The sequence below is a fragment of the Entelurus aequoreus genome, linkage group LG01 (genome assembly GCF_033978785.1).
Source record: "Entelurus aequoreus isolate RoL-2023_Sb linkage group LG01, RoL_Eaeq_v1.1, whole genome shotgun sequence".
Taxonomy (NCBI): Eukaryota; Metazoa; Chordata; class Actinopteri; order Syngnathiformes; family Syngnathidae; genus Entelurus; species Entelurus aequoreus.
Genome location: NC_084731.1, coordinates 44,564,239 through 44,588,605, shown reverse-complemented (window position 1 = coordinate 44,588,605; position 24,367 = coordinate 44,564,239). Strand labels below are relative to the sequence as shown.

Below are 24,367 nucleotides of genomic sequence, written 5' to 3'. Positions count from 1 at the left end.
CAAATCAACCCAAAATTTAACTACCCTTGTTGAAGACCTAAGCCCTAAATGATCACATCCGCTAATTTTAAATTCATCAAAGTAAATCTTAAAAACGACTATCCTGTCTCATTAGTTACTTTGTATACTGTATTGTGTTGCAAGAGGGTATTTGGTATTGTTCAGTATATTATTAGTATTTAGTGTGTCAAGGCCAGGAGACGCACCAACTGAGCTGCGGTAGTTCTTTCTATTGCCAGCCGTCCCCTGCAACCTCCCCCGCGCCCCCCGACTGTGCAGCGTCACATGCAACATGCTCTTATGAAATGTCACGCGCTCACTTTTTATTGTCCATGCTTCTGTTTCACACACGCCTCTCAGCACAAATCAACAGATAAACATAGACAGTAAAATTGCAACAATGTCTTTTCCATTTGAACTTTTGGTTCCTGGATCTATGGGTTCCTGTAGAAGTGTGTGGTTTGTGTTTCCACTGCATTTCACAGTTCAGGGTCGTTTATTCAAATCAGGCTGATGACGTACGGAGGAGTGGTTTGGTATATTTCTACACTGATGCCATGTAAATAAACAGACAATATTAGGTCAGAGTTCCATCAGTCCATCCGTTTTCTACGGCTTGTCCTCTCGTGGTCGCGGGGGTGCTGGAGCCTATCTCATCGCAGGGCCAACACAGATAGACAACATTCACACTCTAGGGCCAATGTAGTGTTGCCAATCAACCTATCCCCAGGTGCATGTCTTTGGTAGTGGGAGGAAGCTGGAGTACTTAGAGGGAACCCACCTGGGTACCCGCAGAAACTCCACACAGAAACTGTGATTATGTGTGCAAACTCCACACAGAAAGACCCCAAGTCTGACTATTTACATTGTAGATTGTCACTGAAGGCATCAACACTATGACACCTGTGAAGTGAAAACCATTTCAGGTACTTCTTCAAGCTCGTTGAGAGAATGCCAAGAGTGTGCAAAGCAGTAATCAGAGCAAAGGGTGGCTATTTTGAAGAAAATAGATTATAAAACATGTTTTCAGTTATTTCACCTTTTATTGTTAAGTACATAACTCCACTTGTGTTCATTCATAATTTTTGATGTCTTGAGTGACAATCTACAATGTAATTAGTCATGAAAATAAAGAAAACGCATTGAATGAGAAGGTGTGTCCAAATTTTGGCCTGTACTGTATTTTACTAAAGGGTAAGTAAATGAAATACAAAGCAATCATATACAAAATCATATGATTTATAAAATAAAGTGTACCGAAATGTTTATAAAGAGTCAGGCTTTAGTCCGCAATGTCAGAAAGTTGAGGGTCAGGCGATTGCTTGTGGTCCATTTCAGTTGTAAATAACAATATAAAAATAATAAATGTCAGTGTTTATCTCACGCCGACAACACGAACACATCGGTTTTAGAGTTAGCATTCTGTTAATTCGGGTTGAGGCTAATAGTTACACAAATGGAGTGTCACGGACTACTTTTACAACATGTCATGAAGTAAATAGTTAATATTTGATCTTCGTTCCACTCATGTGCTGCCTCCTTTTTCCCCCAAAGTTATCTAATGAAGTCAGAGTAGTAAGCAGCTGAGGTCCCCGCTTCGAGTCTGGCTTCATACTTCATAAATACGTTTAAAAGAGTCCGTCCACTTGTATCTTCGCGTAGAGTTTAAAGACTACGGTTGAGTAAAAACACTGCAAGATAGTTCCACTAATTAGCGTTCTTCAGCACAAAGATGCCCCACAAAATGTCCTGCATGTCGAAAGTTCCTTTCGTTCTTTTTTCTCTCCATTGTCAAGTTTGTTGTAATAGAAATAAACAAGAAATAAGAAATAAACAAGTCGTTTGTAAAAAAATGAGAAGTTTAAGGAACGCCCCCAACTGTGTTCAACCAATCAGTGTTCGTCAGCACAGCCTGCCCCCGAAAAGGTTCCTGGTTGCTTGGAAAATTCCCAACTAGCCATGAGGAACTCCGAAAGGTAAAGAACTACATCTGTTCCCGTTTTTGATGGAAACACAGGGGGGACTTTATTTAAGTGGGGAAGTTCCTGAAAAGGTTCCTGCGGTGGAAAAGGGCTTAAAGTTTCTGATGGCTGCATTACGTTTAGTTATGACATGTGACATGAATATTAGTGTATATTTTCTCATGGTTTTGCGTTGTAAACATGTTTTACTTCCTGGTGCACATCAGATGTCTTCATCTCAACTACTTAGAATACTATGGTCCATATTGTAAAATTACTCCCCAAAAAGTCATTTAAATATTCTCACTCATTTGTTCAAAATTACAACAAGTCTCTTCTTCTTCTGTAAAGATATTTTCTTCATATTATTATTATTAGGCCTTGAGGTGGATTAATGATTAACATAAACATTTGTTTTTACGGTGTCAAAAAACATGAACTCGAACTTAAAGGGAATTTTGCCTATTGTTCACAATCACTATGAGAGACAAAATGACAAAAAGTTTTGTAGTTTTTTTTGCATCCCAACATTTAAAAATGGGCTTGTTCTAGGTAGCTAGCAATGCAGCTAATGGAAGCAATCAATTCTACCGCTAAATCACTTTAAAAATGCATTCAAAAACCTTCACTAGTACTTAATTTATGTTCCGTAACCTGTATGATAACAAAACTGTAGCGACATTGTTATTGTAAGAGCAAACTCTGAGGAACTCTTTTTCTATCATAGTAACACATCGGCATTCTGTATTTAGCTAACTACGACAAGAGATAAGCTAGCTTCTACATCAGCACGAAACGCGTCAGCGTTCGTATTGCACAAAACACCGCGATAAGACACCAATCTGTACTTACTGAATAACATGAACAATCATATTACAGTATCTGTAAAGTATTAGCCCACATTTCATGTTTTGTTTGTACACAGCTAGCTATACAGGGTATTCTGTCTCTGTCATGATAAACGCATGACATGTTGCATGCATCACGATCAATATAAAGTGTGACTCGATGGACAGTTCTCTTTGGTCCAGCTGGCTTTTTTCTATTTAATTTTGGGTAAGCACGCCATTTATGTAAAAATAGCTTGTCTCCAAATTCCATTTTACAGTTTGATTCGATTTCGGCTTCCGTCTGCTCCAACGTTTCACCTTCTTCTTTGTTCTTGTTTTTTAGAAGCAGCAGTTAATCCTTTGTTCATTCAGCTTCAAAAAGATAAGGTTGTGAATCCTCATTTGGCCAAAAATAGTTGTTCGTTACCAAGTCTGCCATGATTAGAACACACACAAGCGCTTTGTATCCGGAAGTAGGAACACACTAGCAATCGGATATGCGCTGCTATGGAAACAGAAATCAATGCGCAGAAGAACTCAGCCCCGGAAATAATTTAAATGACCAAAATACGGTAAACATTGTACATATTACATATTGTTATGAACGTGTCTGTTACTACATTTATATATAGACTTGCAGTGTGTATATCAGTGACGTGCGGTGAGATTCATGACTGGTGAGGCACTGACTTCATCACAGTCAGATTTACAAACATATGAACCCTAAAGAGTATCTTATTCACCATTTGATTGGCAGCAGTTAACGGGTAATGTTTAAAAGCTCAAACCCGCATTCTTCCCTGCTTGGCACTCAGCATCAAGGGTTGGAATTGGGGGTTAAATCACCAAAAATTATTCCCGGGCGCGGCGCCGCTGCTGCCCACTGCTGCCCACTGCTGCCCACTGCTGCCCACTGCTCCCCTCACCTCCCAGGGGGTGATCAAGGGATGGGCCAAATGCAGAGGACAAATTTCACCACACCTAGTGTGTGTGTGTGACAATCATTGGTAATTTAACTTAACTTTACGCATACAAACTGTAGCACACAAAAAAGCACATTTAAAAAAAAAAACATTATTATGGTCTTACCTTTACTTATAAATGAAGTCCATGCGCAGCTCCTTTTGAACAAAAGCATCGATAACTTGTTTATAGAAGTCTTCCTTATCGTTCTTCAGTTTTAAAAGTCTCTCTGTCTCGATGGAGATCTTCCTTTAAGTATTACCTCCTGCTTCGATTGAAAGTCCAGTTTAGAAAACTGGTTTATTTTAGATATGTAATCGTCCATGTTAATAATCCAGGCAAGAGGAAAAAATAAACGATCGCTGCTAACTGTTGCTGCTTGTTGTCACTTCTTCTGCTGCCCGAGTAGTCACAAGAATAATCTCTGGGATCACTACCGCCCTCTACCACTAGGAGGCGGGATTACTGCGAGCCTCACACAGTGCGTCTTTTGCAGCCGTTTTATGATTGCTCAGCACAAGAAATACGTTACACACATACAGTTGTTGACAAAATACACTGTACATTATATACCTCAGCTAACTAAACTATGGAAATGTATAATCTAGTTCATATAGCAATACGGTCTCACTGCACAGCAGGCCAGCAGTTAGCCGAGTCATTGCGCAATCCGTGTTGAGGCACAACAGGGTGACGTGCCTCAACTGGCTGCTGATCACCGTACCGTCTCTTCTCAGTATTTGAACGGCAAATGTGAAAATTCAGCGATTTTGAATAAAAAAATCTAAAACTGGTGAAGTTAAATGGAAAATAACTTTATAGTATAATCACTGGATACATATAACAATTTAATTTAATTTTTTTTTCTTTTTACATTTTTTTTCTTTCTATGATTGCACGTGAGGCCCCGCCTCACCTGCCTCCCCTGACTGTACGTCACTGGAAAACGTAGATGGAGGGTTTTGAAGTAATTTTAGAGGGCTTTGAAGGCTAAAACTGTGACTACCATTAGCTACATCTTCTCAGCGTTTTTTAACATCTTTAAAATCCTAATAAAAACAAACACGTGTGTTCTTGTCTCTCATAATGATTGTGAACAGTAGGCAAAATTCCCCCCCAAAAGTGCAGTTCCCCTTTAAGAGCTTAGTAACAATAAATGCCATCTTTCCAAAAACTGCTGTAAAAATACCTGTATTTGATCAGTAATGTTATTATTAAGCCCTGAGATGGGTTGACAGAAACACTGTCTTTCATGCATTATTTTTTTATACAGTGTAAAAAACCTCACACTTGAGGTGCTACTGTAGTAACAAAAATATAATCTTGCAAAAACTGCTATAAAAATATTATCATTATTATTAAATCCTGAAATTGATAGAAATTGACAAACATTGATTATAATTTATTATATATTTTTACAGTATAAAAAAAAACCCCAATCACTTTCCCTATCCGATATTGAATATCGGTCCGGTATGAGCAAAAAAACAAGTATCTAATTATATACGCTTGCATCTAAAATCTCCAATACAAGCTCCGATACAAGCAGCCCTGCAGAGTGTTTACTTGTGCAAAGTTGGACCGCCAGTTAACATCTACTGTAAATGTCCTCCGATAAGCACACAAGGTTGGTCTTTTTTTATACTTTAGTCAAGTCATTTACAAAAGGTAAACATGGTAGGCTATAGGCTACTAGGAGCTAGCAGCTACACAACAGTTAAGCACACAATAGCACACGAGCTAGACATATGTAATAAGTGTCCTTCATTGAACAATATTGCTGTTTAAAACACAACATTTGTCAATATAAACAAGTATCAAAAGGTCTCAGAGGCAGAAGTGTACTAGAAAGTATGCAATAACAAGCGTGTACACATCACCCGACTAACTGCATCATGAGCTGTACTAGATGTCGCCCAAAAACTAATAACAGACAGCATAAGTCCATTCCAGATGTTGAATAATAAAAAGGTTAGTGTTTTAATACCTACTATTGTTCTCTCTTTGAATAATTTCATATGATCAAAACTTTTATAACGGGCCACACTACAAAATAATACAAGTATGTACGCTTACTGTGGGTATCAGATCAATATCGGTGTAAGCCAATACTCAAGGCTCCAATATCGGTATCATATCATAAGGTAAGGGTTTGATTGATTTATTGAAACTTTTATTTGTAGATTGCACAGTACCAGTGACGTGCGGTGAGGTTCATGTCAGGTGAGGCACTGACTTTATCACAGTCAGATTTACAAACATATGAACCCTAAAGAGTATCTTATTCACCATTTGATTGGCAGCAGTTAACGGGTTATGTTTAAAAGCTCATACCAGCATTCTTTCCTGCTTGGCACTCAGCATCAAGGGTTGGAATTGGGGGTTAAATCACCAAAAATTATTCCCGGGCGCGGCGCCACTGCTGCCCACTGCTCCCCTCACCTCTCAGGGGGTGAACAAGGGATGGGTCAAATTCAGAGGACAAATTTCACCACACCTAGTGTGTGTGTGACAATCATTGGTACTTTAACTTAACTTTAACTTTACACATACAAACTGTAGCACACAAAAAAGCACATTTAATAAAAAAAACACGTTATTATGGTCTTACCTTTACTTATAAATGAAGTCCATGCGCCGCTGTTGTGCTGGATTAATGAACACCCGCCGTAGAATGCACCCCCTAACGGGAGTGTTATAACAACTAAAGCCCACACTTAAACTTTCCATGTGCAAGATTGAATCTATTTAAAAAAGTTATTTAATAAGAAGCCAAAAAGTGCAAAAACAATAATGTTCGTGTTGGAGGAGTTGTGAATGAATGAAATATGAAATCCGTGCTGCAGTCTGCAGGTGTACCTAATGTTGTGGCCCTGCGGTCATTCACAACTCCTCCAACACGAACATTATTGTTTTTGCACTTTTTGGCTTCTTATTAAATAACTTTTTTATATAGTGTAACCGAGGGTTTATAAATGTCGCCTATACTGTATGAAACTACAAAATAATAAACACGGAGGCTCCAGTTTACACGAGGACCACTTTATTTACCTTCTTTCAAAAAACTCCGCTCGTGTCATCACTTCCGCTCTTAGCGCCTTCAAAATAAGAGCGCAAGGCATATACTGTATAACAGCGTGTAACAGGAATTAACATCACAAAGAGGAAAGCCCATAAAAATAGGTTACAATAGATTCAATCTTGCACGTGGAAAGTTTAAATGTGCCCCCCCACCCCCCGTTTTCTACGGCGGGGATGCATTAACCGACACAAGGAGGCGGGATTACTGCGAGCCTCAGCCAGTGTGTCTTCGCAGCAGTTTTATGATCGCTCACCACAAGAAATACGTTACACACAAACAGTTGTTGACAAAATACACTGTACATTATATACCTCAGCTAACTAAACTATGGAAATGTATAATCTAGTTCATATAGCAATACGGTCTCACTGCACAGCAGGCCAGCAGTTAGCCGAGTCATTGCGCAATCCGTGTTGAGGCACAACAGGGTGACGTGCCTCAACTGGCTGCTGATCACCGTACCGTCTCTTCTCAGTATTTGAACGGCAAATGTGAAAATTCAGAGATTTTGAATAAAAAAAATCTAAAACTGGTGAAGTTAAATGGAAAATAACTTTATAGTATAATCACTGGATACATATAACAATTTAATTAATTTTTTTTCTTTTTACATTTTTTTTCTTTCCATGATGGCACGTGAGGCCCCGCCTCACCTGCCTCCCCTGACTGTACGTCACTGGAAAACGTAGATGGAGGGTTTTGAAGTAATTTTAGAGGGCTTTGAAGGCTCACCTGCCTCTAGTGACTGCACGTCACTGCACAGTACAGTACATATTCCGTACAATTGACCACTAAATGGTAACACACCGGATAAGTTTTTCAACTTGTTTAAGTCTGGGTCCACGTTAATCAATTCATGGTCAGGGTCACTGATGACAGCAACATGTTAGGTTTTGATCAAGGAGGGGATCCCAAGATGCAGAGACGGGAGGCAAGGTTGAATTACAAAAAGAGGAATATTTAATTAGTCTAAAAAGAGTAACAAAAGGCGATGGGGCAGAAGTGCACACCATAAATAAACAAACAAAAACAGGTTCTTCAGTGGTCGGCAGGGAAAAGGCCAGGGCGCACTGAACACAGCAAAAAGTCCAACACAAAATCCGCTTTACCTCGGGGGGGCTAGGAAGCAAACACAAAGAGGTGAGGGATTACAGGAATAAGGAGAGGCTACATAACGGGTCTGACGAAGTGAAGCAGGCACAAGCTGACAGTGACGTGCCTAAATACCGAAGTGCTAATTGCGAGCAGGTGTGCCACAAGGTCCGCCCCTCGCCGAGGACAAATCACTAAAAGCACAGGTGCAGACAAGAGGAGAAGGCAGGAAAACACTAAAAACACAACAGTACCACCCCCCCCCCTTAATGGACGCCACCTGGCGGCTTACCTGGTTTCTCCGGAAAACGATCATAAAAAGTAGTTAACAGTAAAGGGTATAGAATAAGTGAACGTGGGACCCAGGATCGGTCCTCGGGGCCGTAGCCCTCCCAGTCGACCAGATACTGGAAACCCCTGCCCCTTCTCCTCACATCAAGAATGGCCTTGACTGAGAACGCAGGATGGCCATCAATAAGCCTGGGAGGTGGAGGAGGCACCTCTGGAGGACTCAAGGGACTAGTGGAAACGGGCTTGATTAGAGAGACATGGAATGAGGGATGTATCCTTAGGGAGTCGGGCAGGCAATTGCACGGCGGAGGGATTAATGATTCGCTCAATGGGATAAGGTCCAATAAATCGTGGCTGAAGTTTCTTGGAGTCCACTTGGAGAGGTAGATCACGGGACGACAACCACACCCTCTGACCGGGCCTGTAGTCTGGTGCTGTGCTGCGGTGGCGGTTAGCGAGGCGCTGGTTGCGTTCTGAGGTGCGTAGCAGTGCAGACCGGGTATTGCGCCAGGCTTGATGTGCGCGGTGCAGGTGGGCAGCTACAGATGGGACAGTGACCTCGGATTCCAGAGAAGCAAAAGCGGGAGGTTGGTAACCGTAGGCAGAGTGAAAAGGGGACATGCCTGTAGCAGAGCTGATGAGTGTATTATGGGCATACTCGATCCACGGTAGACTGAACGCCCAGGAGGCTGGTTGCTGGTGGCAGACGCAGCGGATGGCGGCCTCCAGATCTTGATTAGTGCGCTCAGTCTGACCGTTTGTCTGCGGGTGGTATCCTGAAGAAAGGCTGGGCGACGCTCCTAATGATTTGCAGAATGCCTTCCAAACTGCAGACAAGAATTGTGGCCCTCTATCAGAAACCACATCCACCGGGATACCATGCAGCCGGAAAACATGGCGTACGAGCCGTTCTGCCGTTTCGAGTGCAGAGGGCAATTTGGCAAGGGCAACGAAATGGGCCATCTTGGAGAAGCGGTCCACCAAAGTTAATATCACAGTGTTGCCCTTGGATGGTGGAAGTCCTGTGACGAAGTCCAACGCCACATGGGACCACGGGCGGGAGGGGATGGGGAGTGGGCGCAGAAGACCAGCTGTGAGGCCTTATTACGGGCACAAGTGGCACAGGCAGATACGAATTCCCTGGTGTCGGCCCTGAAGGTTGGCCACCAGAAGCGCTGGGACAGGAGGAAAAAGGTACGGGTAATGCCCGGGTGGCAGGCGACCTTGGAACTGTGGGCCCAGTTCAGTACTTCTGGACGGAGCTCTGGGATCACAAACAAACGTCCCTGAGGGCAGTTCTTTGGAGAGGGAACGTTTTTGAGTCCCTCCTTAACACGGCCTTCAATGTCCCACTGCAACGCTCCCAGCACTCGTGATGGCGGAATGATCATCTCGGTCTTGACCTCTTCCTCGGGGCAGGAGTACATTTTCGACAGGGCGTCTGGCTTACCATTCTGGGAGCCGGGGCGGAAGGTCATGGTGAAATTGAATCTGGCTAGGAATAATGCCCACCTTGCTTGTCTGGGATTGAGCCGTTGAGCAGTTTGGATGTAGGCCAGATTCTTATGGTCTGTGAACACCACAAAAGGAGTCTCCGAGCCCCCCAGCGAGTGCCTCCATTCTTGCAACGCCAACACCACGGCGAGTAGCTCTCTATTGCCGATATCATAATTGCGTTCCACTGGTGTCAGGCGGCGTGAGAGAAGAAGGCACAGGGGTGCAGCCTCCGGTCGGAGGTGGAGCGCTGGGAGAGAACAGCCCCCACGCCGGAGTCAGATGCGTCAACCTCGACAAAAAATTGAGAGGAAATGTTAGGGTGGACAAGAACCGGTGCACAGGGGCGCCGCTAGGGATTTTGGGCCCCATGAAAAGAATCTTTACAGGGCCCCCTGTATTATAATTTCATCATCATTAGGGGCCTCTCTGGGACCCCCTCCATCATGGGCCCCTAGAATCCGTCTCCTTTATCCCCCCTTTTCGGCGCCCCTGCCGGTGCAGAGGTGAACAAAGACTTGAGTTTATCAAAAGAAGATTGAGTCTCTGAGGTCCATAAAAAGGGGAGCTTAGTGGAAGTAAGTCTAGTTAATGGTTCAGCTACTCTACTAAAATTACGGATAAAACGACGATAAAAATTTGAGAAACCTAGAAACCTTTGAGGTGCTTTCTAGACGTGGGTGTGGGCCAATCAACCACTGCCTGAATCTTCGCTGGATCTGGATCTGCTCGGAGTTGACCCCTCTCAACAATAAAACCCAAAAAAGGAACAGACTCGGAATGAAAAACACATTTCTCAGCCTTGACATACAGACGATTTTCGAGAAGGCATTGGAGAACTAAGCGGACGTGCTGAATGTGAAGTTCAGGGGTCGGCGAGAAAAGGAGGATATCATCCAAGTAAACTACCACGAAACGGTCGAGCATGTCACGCAGGACATCATTGATGAGGGCCTGAAAAACGGCAGGAGCATTGGTAAGGCCAAAAGGCATGACCAGATATTCAAAGTGTCCTAGTGGTGTGTTGAAAGCAGTTTTCCATTCATCTCCTTGCTTAATTCTGACTAAGTGGTAAGCATTGCGGAGGTCCAACTTGGTGAAATGTTTAGCAGTATGTAGTGGGTTGAAAGCTGAGTCGAGAAGCGGAAGAGGATACTTATTTTTAACAGTAATATTATTGAGGGCGCGGTAATCGATGCAGGGGCGGAGTGTCTTATCCTTTTTCTCCGCAAAGAAAAAACCGGCAGCTAGAGGAGAGTTGGAGGGACGGATGAGGCCAGAAGCGAGCGAAGTGGTGATATATTCCTCTAGTGCATCTCTTTCATGTTTTGAAATGTTATAAAGACGGGATGAAGGGAGTGTGGTACCAGGGAGGAGATTAATGCAACAATCATAGGGACGGTGTGGCGGTAACGACAACGCGCGGTCCTTGCTAAAGACTTCTTTAAGGTCGTGGTAAGCAGTTGGCACAACCGATAAATCAATGACCTCCTGGGTTACGACGCATGCAGGAACTGTGCGAGGGCAGGCGCACCGCAGACAGTGCGTATGACAAAAAAAAAACCCAGTTAATGATAGTAGTCTTTGCCCAGTCAATATGGGGATTATGTTTAGCTAGCCAGGTAAGCCCGAGCACAACAGGAGCCGAACGAGAGGGAATAACAAGAAAATTGATTGACTCAAAATGGTTACCAGATAATTTAAGAGATAACGGCTGAGTTTGATGGGTGACGCTCGCCAGGTGGCCTCCGTCGAGGGATCGGACCATTCTAGGTCTGGGTAATTTAGCAACGGGTATGAAAAAACGTTTGACAACAGACTCATCGATAAAATTGTCATCAGAACCTGAGTCAATAAGAGCACTAATGTCCAATCTCTGCTCCTTATCCCAGGCAAGCATGCCCGTGAGTTGAAGCCTGTATAATGTCTGACCTGTAGATGGCAGTAGAGGAGCAGGGTCGGTCGCTGGAGGATGTGACGCTTGGGTGCGGCGAGGAGGTGACGCTTGGGGTCGGAGGCGGGCAGGACGATGAGGACAGTGGGTGATGCGATGCTCAGCTTCGCCGCAATATAAACACAGCTGGAGACGAAGGCGACGATCTCTCTCAGCTGGAGCGAGACGATTTCTTCCGAGCTGCATTGGCTTCTCCTTGTGTGATATCGGCAGGGTGTCGACACTGGGTATCGGCGCGAATGCAGTTTGACGCGCTCCATGGCCACTCCCATTATATGTCGAGGCGCGGAGTCTCTGGTGTCGGAAACTCTCTCTTTCCCAGTCCACAAGGCGATTTTCAATCTCCACCGCCAGAGCGACGAGCTCATCAAGGCTGTCGGGAGTCTTAAGCGGGATCATCTGCTTCCGGACTTGATCAGCCAGACCGAGGGAAAAAACGTCCACCAATGCGGAAGTGGGCCATCCACTATCAGCCGCAAGCCTACGGAATTCGATGGCGAAGTCCGTGACGCTCCGCTGTCCTTGCTGCAGACAAAGTAATGCCCGTGCTGCCTCACGTCCTGGCTTTTCGCGCTGGAAAATGTTCTCCATGGCTTTGGCGAAAGCGGCGTACGAAGCACACACGGGAGATTGACATCCCCATTCCGCGGTGGCCCAGGAGGATGCCCTGCCACTCATATGGGACATGACAAAAGCCACACGAGCTTTTTCGGAGTAAAAAGAAGTTGGCAACAGGGCATTTAGGCGAGAGTCTTGGCGTTCCGCCATGGCGTTAACACAAGCCCCAAGCAGGCTAAACTGATCTTCCTGTTGGCCTAGTCTCTTGGCCTGTTGGTGCAGAGTTCTTCTGACCGGTTCGGTCTCTGCGAGATTCATGATGTGGCCGGTTATAATGTTAGGTTTTGATCAAGGAGGGGATCCCAGGATGCAGAGACGGGAGGCAAGGTTGAATTACAAAAAGAGGAATATGTAATTAGTCCAAAAAGAGTAACAAAAGGCGATGGGGCAGAAGTGCACACCATGAATAAACAAACAAAAACAGGTTCTTCAGTGGTCGGCAGAGAAAAGGCCAGGGCGCACTGAACACAGCAAAAAGTCCAACACAAAATCCGCTTTACCTCAGGGGGGGCTAGGAAGCAAACACAAAGAGGTGAGGGATTACAGGAATAAGGAGAGGCTACATACCGGGACTGACGAAGTGAAGCAGGCACATGCACGTGGGAGGTGCAGGAGACAATAACCGGCAAGGCCAAGCTGACAGTGACGTGCCTAAATACCGGAGTGCTAATTGCGAGCAGGTGTGCCACAAGGTCCGCCCCTCGCCGAGGACAAATCACTAAAAGCACAGGTGCAGACAAGAGGAGAAGGCAGGAAAACACTAAAAACACAACACAACATACATTCATTTTATTCCTACTATATCAAAAGAAACTAACTAGCACTCGAGGTCCTGAGGACAGAAAATCTTTCTGAATAAAAGCTACTGTCAAAATGTGATCTGGTAATATTGTTCTCCACTTTAAACGAATCAGATACTCAATAGTTATAACTTTGAAATTTTAGGCCAGTATGTGTACATAGCTCCAATAAACTAAAATAACACACACTTTTTTTAAGCACCATTATTCAACGGCAACAGTGAAACACTTGAGTAAGAAGTAGGGCTGTCAAACAATTAAAATATTTAATTACGATTAATTGCATTATGCTCTTAGTTAACTCAAAACTAATCGCAGATATACATAATTTTTCATCATTAATAAGTGTACCCTAGACAGATCATTTTCAAGTTTTAACAGTATGAACAGACAATTAGTTTGCTTTAATTAAATTTGTTTTAAACTTTATGCTTTTTTAAACAGCACTTCACAAAAAGTACAAACATGATTTAATGACAAAAACATGCCTACTGTTTGTTGGTGTCTTGCCAGATTTTGTATTTTGTTTGAATACAGAATTTGTATTCCTGCTTTAGGAGCACTTGCATTCAGAGGAGGAGCTACACTTCCATGTTTAAAGAACAGTTTCACACATTAATATATATCACAGAACAAAACATCTCTGACAAATAGGGAAGGGTACCTTTCACATTTAAATTGATACGGTACTCCTGGTACCTGGGAATCGATACCGGTACTCAACAGTACCAATTTTTGGTACTTTTGTGTGTGTTCATATGGTAAAAAATGCTTATTTGTGTAATAATGAAATCTTAAAATGTTTAAATGTAACATATTTATTTCTCTTTATCGATCGATCATCAAATATCAAAACAATAACCAATTATTTGTATAGTAACATGTTTGCAATGGTTTTGCAAATGTCTTCAACATAAAAACACTAAACTGCAACAATGCAGTGTTATTTTCTTAGTATTGCACAAAATAAAACATGTCTCCATGTATTCCTTTCTTTTTCTATTTGTAAAATAGGCACAACCCAAGGGTCAAAAAGGACATGTGTGCGTTCGCCCGTTAAAAAAATTTGTGCCAATTTTGAAATGTATAGTTAACGTGTTATCGCGTTAACTTTGACAGCCCTAGTAGGAAGGCTTTCTTGCAGAAAACAGTGAGAACTTTTGCTGCATGCTTTGAATTGGAAATAATAGTGCCACCTGTTGGACAAATATAACAATTACAAAGTGAACATTTTAATGAGACACTGAATGGCACAAAATGTCCCCATGCAGCAAGGGTTAATTCTTTGTTCATATTCCTATAGTCCTCTAGAAAATACAAACCTCCTCTATTTTCACCCTGTTTTGCATTTGATGATTTATTTCCCACTCATGGGAAAACAAAAACATGTCAAAGCAGCCTGGAAGAATACTCTAAAATGTTACAACACACGGCCAGCTCTTGTTTCCACGCTGCGTTTGTGCTGATGGTGCACGTCTGGAGAGAGATCCCAGCTTCTCATACTCTAATAACCGAGGCTCCATCAGCCATTACAAGAATCTCATCTATATTCATGAACTCTCTCCCAATAGCTGCATTTGTGAATATGAACAATGTCTCTGAACATGATGTGGTCTGCTTCAATTATTCACTAAACAATATACTGTAAGTAACAAAATAATTATGGCTAGTATATACCCTGACTTTTAATTATTCTATACATTTTAGCAATGTATTAAACGCTGAGGAAATATTTTCTAAGTCAGCGTGACAAGACTAAAGATCTTTAAAAATATGACCCCTACGCTCTAAGGTCAAAGTTGCAATCCGTTTTCATCGTCAACGCTTACATATTTATTTGAACTTTTATCCAATCATTGTAAATTAACTGCAACTTCAGATTTGTGTCGATTAAACCTTTTGAATAGCAGTTTGGTAAGTAGAAATATTTTATAAATTGTTCATTGTTTTCTACTGTTCATTTGTTCTTCCCAAAAAATATAACAAAACTCCCCCCGCCCCTGACCCACACACAAACATGTATTATTTTCCATATAATAAATAGTCTTTGGCGGTATTTAAAATTTTCGGAATAGCCTTAAAAATGTACATAAAATGTTATTAAGTCATCATACACTATATTGCCAAAAGTATTTGACCACCCATCCAAATGATCAGAATCACCTGATTAGGTGTCCTGATCACCTGATTAGGACACCTGTGGCCGGGCCGGCCATAGGTGTATACAATCAAGCACTTAGGCATGGAGACTGTTTCTACAAACATTTGTGAAAGAATGGGCCGGTCTCAGGAGCTCAGTGATTTCCAGCATGGAACTGTCATGCCTGCGATGAGGTGGCGACTTGTCCAGCGTGTTTTTTTTCTTCCTTTAAACAACATTAATGAATTCCTGTCAGAGATGTAAAAAAAAAACAGCGGTACAAAAACTCCACGTTTTCTTGTAATACCGGGTGAGTGAGTGAGTAAGTGAGAGGAGAGAGAGAGCCAACTGCGCCCCTGAGACGTGACAGTGGAGCAACTTGAACCTGTGAGTTATGGTCTAGTCGACGTCCACTTATTCAGCATCTAATATGGGTAATATTTCAGAAAAACGCTGTATTATTCTATTATTCAATGTGTCAGCTTCTGTTTTTGCCGGACGTCGGAGCACGGCGCATCAATTGAGCACGGCACATCAAGTCCGCACAGAGCAGAGCGGATCGTGCGGGACAGGAAGTAATGTACAAAATAAAACACCGGGTTAATTTTCAAAATAAAATGCACTGTGTATACGGCGGATCACATTTTTCTCACAGTAGAGTTTTAGATATAAAGTTTATTGTGACTTTGCTATTACTGTGTGGGTTAATAAAATAATAATAATGATAATAATGATAATAATAACAATAATAAGAATAATAATAATGATAATGATAATAATAATAATAATAATAATTATTATTATTATTATTATTAATAATAATAATAATAATAATAATTTCAGCATTCTGGGGATATAAGATGTAGTTTATCTGTTAGGAATATTACCATCTGTATTTAAACTTGATTCATGTTGATTATGCCTGCAGCACAATGCCAAAAAAAGAAAGGATACAGCCCTCTACTGGCCCCTGGTCAATATTGTTGGCCCTGTATTGCATTTCAGTTGTTTAGTCTGAGCATTAAGTGGGAAATACCATACGTTACAACTTGATGGTGTTTTCATCAAGTTAAGTGAAGAAGGACAGATTTTCACATTGAAGTTTTTTCCATTTGGGTATTTATTTTTGTATTTTTTTTCAAAGTTCCTGTTGCACTGCAATGTTCAATTTTAAAGTGCTTTAACAATAAATAGTCTAATAATAAACCAGTGTTTTGTTGCTTTTCATGTCTTCCAAGCATATGATAATGTGAATTAACTCATTATGACCATAATTTGTCGACACAAAAGAAATGGCAATCACTTTTAACTACAAAGGACACACAGATAAGTAGTTAGCTTCCTATTAGCAAATTTAATTTTACATTAATTTCCATATTGTGTAAAGGACCAAAAAAAAAAAATCCTGCCCTTTTCTGACTTTGAGCCCCTGCCCCTCTATAATCATGTGCACGTCCCTGGTTAGCAATGGGATGGCACTTCAAGTTCGTATGTGAGTCAAGGCAGGTGGCCAAATACTTTTGGCAATATAGTGTACATACGTTTGTGGAGGAGGGCGTGGTCGGCGCGCCTCCTGCAGGAATGGGGTGTGTATGGCCAGGCCTCGAAGCCAGCGGCAGGTGAGTAGATTGCCCATTATCTATTATCTAATCACCTGTCGCCCTTATTAGCAGCAGCCGGTCCGAGACATGTGGTTGGAGTTTGAATTGGAGCCAAGAGAGAGACACGCCGGACTGAAAAGTCTTGAATATATATAGCTGGAAAGCAAACCATACTTGTGTATGAAAAATACAAGACTTGCTCCAACCTGTATACCGGGCTCGAGAAGATCTGTCGGCACCAGGAAAACCCTCACAGCAGAGAGACTTCCACAACGTTGTTTTCTGTAAATCATTTAAACAACCTCACACATGTTCAAAACTACCGAACAATCTGGTTCTTTTCTGGATTTCTACCCTTTAAATTGCAGTTTAGTCAATTGAATTATTAATGCTTTATTACAAAGGCAAACAATGTGCAGTATTATCGTCCATACGACACATATTAGCAGGTGATTAGAGTATTATGCATGTCAACAAAACGGGCTTCATTGCGTTCACATGTTTAATGTTTTAACACCTTGGTGATAAAATATGCCACATGAACCTATACATGCTGTTTAACATAATGATCAATAATAAACAAATTATATCATCACAAGCATCCTTATATTTTTCAAGTTTATATTTGCCGGTGTTGCGTTCACTGACTTCTGTCATCCAGCAGCTTGTTGCAGATATCCTTTAAAAAAACGAAACTAAATTTATGCAAACCCCACATGGCCATGTAGATATAAATAAAATCTCAACTTGATGCATCGCTGTTGCCTGGTGAACGTGAACGCGCCTCCATCTATCCACTGGGGGGGGGGGGGGGTGTGTTATGTAGGAGCTGGCCAGTGAGGAATCGAGCTGGGCGATACAGCAAATTTGATATCAATCTGATAACTACAGGGACAGTATTGTCAATATACTTTTTTTTTTCAGGGTGTGTGAATGATTTAGTCTTTTGGACCTGGAATTTGGAGCTTATGATGAACATAAGTCGTTCCACGCAGAATTGGCATTGGGAATTAAATTTGTAAATGCACGATAAAACCAGCAAGGCCTTCTCTGCTGGCCTAACATAACCGGAAATCCTGATCCGGTTAAAGATAAAATTATTTTCTAATTTACTTTCCATAAATATCTAAAAGTATTCATAGTCTCTTCATGTCGTATTATGCTCCTTCTAGAGCTGTTGTTTTTAGTTTTAGTTTAGTTCCAATCAGAATTCAACTAGCTTATGTTGCCATGCTGTACCAAATCTGCCCGGGGCCTTCAGAATCAACAATGAGGGTGTCCGTGCACTGTAAGTGAGCGGGGACATATAGTTGATAGACAGTTGCGATAGCCAATCAGATCACGAGTTGTGGTCAGTAAGGCCTTCTAGATGGCCTCACATTGAACGTGACATTTACGCGTCCTGTGATTGGATACTCACCGTGACCATTAGCGGATGAATTTGAGAACACATGCAGTTGATAGACAGTTGCGATAGCCAATCAGATCAGAAGTTGTTGACAGTAGCCTCTCTAGGTAGCCTGATGTTAACGAGACTGTGATTGGATACTCACTTGTCATTCCAAAGTGAGTATTTAATCAGAAGTTGCTACTTAGCAGGAAGCAGGAAGTGTTGACCCACAAAGAAGGAGAACAAAACGTTGATTAGGTGGCAGATATACAGTATATTGTGATGTTATGAGCTAGGTAACATAAGAACTCCATTACCCAGCATGCCACAGTAGTGAAGAGCATGAGCAGTAGTCCCATTTAGGTCGTTGAATGTAGCCATGCCAGCAGCTAGATGTTATTGAGGCGCACGCTGTGGAACTCGGCTTTATTTTTTCACGTTTAATATGTTTTTTGCAATTTTAATTTTGACATTACCCCATAAGATATGTTTTAATTGCTAATGCGGGTTTATGGATTTTTAAATGCGCCAAAAATAACCCGTTTTGTACACTGTTGATGTGATTTAATGCTCAGTCATGCGTAAATGTGTTTCTGTATAGTATTTCTCCAGCAATGGTCATGTGGGGACATAAATTATGGTATTTTGAGAGGTAACCATTGAAGTTGGACATCACTGAAGGCCTAGGTGGGAAACGCACGGCCCACCACTGGATAAAACTAACTGTAAAACAAACAGTACAAAAACGTCAAAGTGTCATGCAGACTGATATGATTGCATATTTAATGATTAGAATTTAAACTACACTGAACACAGAAAAAATAGTATATATACCCGCTTCCTAAAAGTAGTTTTTTATCATGAAATATAATCATTTAAATCCTTCATAATATGTAAATATTATACTGTTTACATATTTATGTTACTCATTATCCCAACTATAATTTATTTTATTCTAAAAACAACAATCTAGATAAAAATCACATATTAGTGGTGTGTCTGGGTGGTCACTGTTACCATACCATAATGTGGGGGTTACCCACATATACGGTCCTCTCCAAGGTTTCTCATAGTCATTCACATTGACGTCCCACTGGGGTGAGTTTTCCTTGCCCGTATGTGGGCTCTGTACCGAGGATGTCGTTGTGGCTTGTACAGCCCTTTGAGACACTTGTGATTTAGGGCTATATAAATAAACATTGATTGATTGATTGATTGATTGATAACACAGTACTTCTTCATTATTTTGTGTTAGGCCCCACTAAAAATAAGTAAACATTTCACGCCCCCTACTCTCTGCCACGAATACAAATAGTCTCATGTGTTTGTAAAATTGTTATAAGTACACCTCTGCATGACATTGTATCCTTATTAACATTAAAGACAACACAAATAAAGTAATATAAATCAATTTACAACAAAGAATAACTTTATTAACATTGTTCTGTAGTCTGTAACAGAAAAGATTTAAAGTGCATGAATTTGCCTGAAATAATACAAATGTAAAACTTATTTAAACTATAAACATTTTTTGATGACAAATATAATATATGTTTGAAGTGTAATTGTATGCATTAGTGTATGTTTGTACATGTGTATGTATGTATAATTTGTACCATGAATGGGCGTATGTACTGTGTGTTTGTGTGTATGTATGTACTGTATATATGTTTATATGAATGTACATATGTATGAACGTACTGTATATATGTACATTTGTATGTATGTATGTGCATATGTATACTGTATGTGCGTATGTATGTATGAATATATTGTATGTATGTATGTGTACGTATGTACAAACAGTATATTTTTCTCCCAGTATGTGTGGGAGCTAAAGCACGACCCCTAATTTTATTAATTAATTAAAAAGACACCGTGACTGTGAAACCTCTTTTTTCTGTTTCTTTGTTGAGCAAGCTTTCTAATGATACCAACCTTTAAAATGGGGTAAATATTAAGAAAGTTATGACATTATTAACAAAACGGTCACAGCTAAAATCTTGAGCCCCATTGACTTTGCATTAAAGAAATTAACCAGAAATTAGTGCATTTTCACTGGATCTAAAAATCTGTAACTTTCTTAAAATCTATCACAGGAAAATTATACTTATATCACTGAAATTTTCTTTACAAGACCTGTCTGATAATACTGGTTTCATGTACAAAACCCAAAACCAATGAAGTTGGCATGTTGTGTAAATTGTAAATAAAAACAGAATACTATGATTTGCAAATCCTTTTCAACTTATATTTGATTGAATAGACTGCAGAGACAAGATATTTAATGTTCGAACTGAGAAACTTCTTGGTGTTGTTGATAAATGGCTTTCGCTTTTCATAGTAGAGTTTTAACTTGCACTTACAGATGTACCGACAAACTGTAGTTACTGACAGTGGTTTTCGGAAGTGTTCCTGAGCCCATGTGGTGATATCCTTTACACACTGATGTCGCTTTTTGATGCGGTACTGCCTGAGGGATCCAAGGTCGCACGCATTCAATGTTGGTTTTCAGCCTTGCTGCTTACATGCAGTTATTTCTACAGATTTTCTGAACCTTTTGATGATATTACAGACCATAAATGGTGAAATCCCTAAATTCCTTGCAATAGCTTGTTGAGAAATGTTGTTCTTAAACTGTTCGAATATTTGCTTGCGCATTTGTTTACAAAGTGGTGACCCTCGCCCCATCCTTCGTGAATGTTTGTGAATATCTGAGCATTTCATGGAAGCTGCATTTATACCCAATCATGACACCCAGCTGTTCCTAATCAGCCTATTCACCTGTGGGATTTTCCAAATAAGTGTTTGATGAGCATTCCTCAACTTTCTCAGTCTTTTTTGCCACTTGTGCCAACTTTTTTTCTTTTTCTTTTTTTTTTTTTCTTCTTAAAGAAATACAATCATGTGTGCTTACGGACTGTATCCCTGCAGACTGTATTGATCTATATTGATATATAATGTATAAATTGTGTTTTTTTTATGTTGATTTAATGAAAAAAAAAAAAAACTTTTTTTTTTTTTATATAATTTCTTGTGCGGCCCGGTACCAATCGGTCCGCGGACCGGTGGTTGGGGACCACTGATGTGTTTTTCAACCACTTTGCAGCCCTCGAAAGGGACAAGCGGTAGAAAATGGATGGATGGAGGGGATGGACAAATTTAACCACATCTAGTGTGTCTGTGACAATCATTGGTACTTTAATCTTTAATGTTAATGGATGTGCCGCGGCACACTAGTGTGCCGTGAGATTACAGTCTGGTTTGCCGTGGGAGATTATGTAATTTCACTTATTTGTGTTAAAAAATTTTTTTGCAAACCAGTACTTATAGTCTGCAAATAATGTGCCTTTTTTGAGTGTCGGTGCTGCCTAGAGCTCGGCAGCATAACCGTGTAATACTCTTCCATATCAGTAGGTGGCAGCCGGTAGGTAATTGCTTTGTAGATGTCGCGAACACGTCGTGTGAGACGACGAGGGTTTGTCGTTGTATCTAATGCTTAAACCAAAAATAAACAAAAGGAGAGTGACCCTAAGAAAAGGATGCAGAACAAAACTAAAACCTAACTGGCTACAAAGTAAACAAAAACAGAATGCTGGACGACAGCAAAGACTTACTGTGGACCAAAGACGGCGTCCACAAAGTACATCCGTTCATGACATGACAATCAAATATGTCCCCACAAAGAAGCATAGCAACAAATTAAATGTTCTTGATTGCTAAAACAAAGCAGAAGCGGGTAATAGCGCTCAAAGGAAGACATGAAACTGCTACAGGAAAACACCAACAAAACAGGAAAAGCCACCAAAATAGGAGCGCCAGGAAAACAGCAAAAAACTCAAAATAAGTCACGGTGTGATGTGACAGGTCGTGACAATACACCTACTTTGAGACAAGAGCTATAGTGATGGTTGGTTATGGTTTAAATCGACTTTTTATTGTTAATATCGGCTACGGAGTTTCATTTTTTTAATGTTTTCTGCTGGTGGTGTGCCTCCGGATTTTTTAAGAGTAAAACAACTTGCACTGAGCCTAGTCTATAAAATCCGCTACATCTCCCTGATACCGAAGTACATGTCAAACTACTTCCTTAACGTAAATGACCGCCATAACCACAACACCAGGGGGAGTTCCACAAACCACGTTAAACCCAGATTAAAATCTAACAAAGTTCTAAACTCATTCTCCTTCTATGCCACATCAATATGGAATGCACTCCCAACAGGTGTAAAAGAAAGTGCATGTCTATCCTCCTTCAAAACCGCACTAAAACAACACCTCCAGGCAACTTCAACCCTTGACCCAACTTCAACCCTCCCCCTTCCACATCCCACCTTCCCGGATTGTAAATAATCAAATGTATTTCTAATGTATATACTTGTTGTTATGCTATCTAAACTCACTATTTTCTCTGCTCGCTGTACATATCCTACCAAGTCAGACCTACACTGTTTCAATGCACATTTCTCTGATGATGCAATTGTTGATGACTGAAGTGCTGTTATCAACCAAACCCTCCTCATCCCACCCCCCGGATTGTAAATAATTCAATGTATATACTCTGTATTATGATGATAGTATATATTTGTACCATGAATTGATTACGTGGACCCCGACTTAAACAAGTTGAAAAACTTATTCGGGTGTTACCATTTAGTGGTCAATTGTACGGAATATGTACTGAACTGTGCAATTTACTAATAAAAGTTTAAATCAATCAATCAATTCAACGCAAAGAATGTGCCTCGGCTCAAAAAAGGTTGAAAAACACTAATGTATACCATTATAAACACACACACACACACACACACACACACACACACACACACACACACACACACACACACACACACACACACACACACACACACACACACACACACACACACACACACACACACACACACACACGATTTGTGTTAGAGTAAACTGAGAAATATCGAGTGTGACCAGATGCTGATAATTACCCTTGGTATCGACGCTATCGACCTTTGTATCGCCCCACCTCGGTGAGGAAAAGGAGGAGGTGGTGTAAGTGGGAGTAGTATCAGCAGAGATTCTGCAGTGTCTTCTGCATTCGAGCATCTCCGTGATGCGTTCACGGCCAAAGCCTTCCTCCTCCTTCCCGTGCGTCCTCTCAGGCGCGGCGGAGATGAACTCTCCCGCCAACTGAACCGGACGCCGGCCCTCTTTCTCCTCCCGCCTCCACTTCCTTTTTTCTCCCTTCTCGCTTCCGTCCGTTCGAATGGAAGATGGTGGCGATAGGCGGGAGGTGTTTCAGCGACGTCCGCCTGCTGTCTCTGCAGGTCATCGTGATGCTCGGCGGCGCGGCGTGGCCTTCTTCGGAGGGACTCACCTTCCCTCAGCAGTACACGTAAGTCCACTACAGAGTTCCCTTTTGACAACTTCGCCGCTATCATAGCGCACTAATAATAATAATAATAATAATAATAATAATAATAAACGCAAGGATGTTACGTAACGCGCTCATTAGAACGACGTGCACGCACGTTTACCAGCCTCCTTCAAAACTGCGTTTTAACTACTGATTATTTGTATTAATTTGTACACAATAATGTTCTATTTGACGTTGTATTCACTACTTTAAAGGCCTACTGAAATGAATTTTTTTTATTTAAACGGGGATAGCAGATCTATTCTATGTGTCATACTTGATCATTTCGCGATATTGCCATATTTTTGCTGAAAGGATTTAGTAGAGAACAACGACGATAAAGATTGCAACTTTTGGTATCTGATAAAAAAAAGGCTTGCACCTACCGGAAGTAGCGTGACGTAGTCAGTTGAACATATACGCAAAGTTCCCTATTGTTTACAATGATGGCCGCATGAAGTGAGAGAGATTCGGACCGAGAAAGCGACAATTTCCCCATTAATTTGAGCGAGGATGAAAGATTTGTGGATGAGTAAAGTGCAAGTGAAGGACTAGTGGGGAGTTGAAGCTATTCAGATAGGGAAGATGCTGTGAGAGCCAGGGGTGACCTGATATTCAGCTGGGAATGACTACAACAGTAAATAAACACAAGACATATATATACTCTATTAGCCACAACACAACCAGGCTTATATTTAATATGCCACAAATTAATCCTGCATAAAAACACCTGCGTGTTTGTTATGCTAGCTCCTA

The 24,367-nt window shown here is 41.2% G+C and overlaps 1 protein-coding gene across 5 annotated transcripts in view; it reads left to right on the top strand.

Annotated features, from left to right (window-relative positions):
* The first annotated feature begins 1,911 nt into the window (after nucleotides 1-1,911).
* Nucleotides 1,912-24,367, top strand: part of LOC133652894 (voltage-dependent calcium channel subunit alpha-2/delta-2-like) — a 123,610-nt gene continuing 101,154 nt past the window's right edge. For 3 of the 5 annotated variants that reach the window (XM_062051847.1, XM_062051838.1, XM_062051831.1), the window contains exon 1: nucleotides 23,216-23,590. In XM_062051847.1, coding sequence (XP_061907831.1) covers nucleotides 23,469-23,590 — 122 coding nt within the window. In that variant the 5' untranslated portion in view covers nucleotides 23,216-23,468. Of the gene's footprint in view, nucleotides 1,977-23,215; nucleotides 23,591-24,367 lie in introns of those variants that run through there. The other 2 variants (XM_062051855.1, XM_062051864.1) reach the window with 2 other exon arrangements.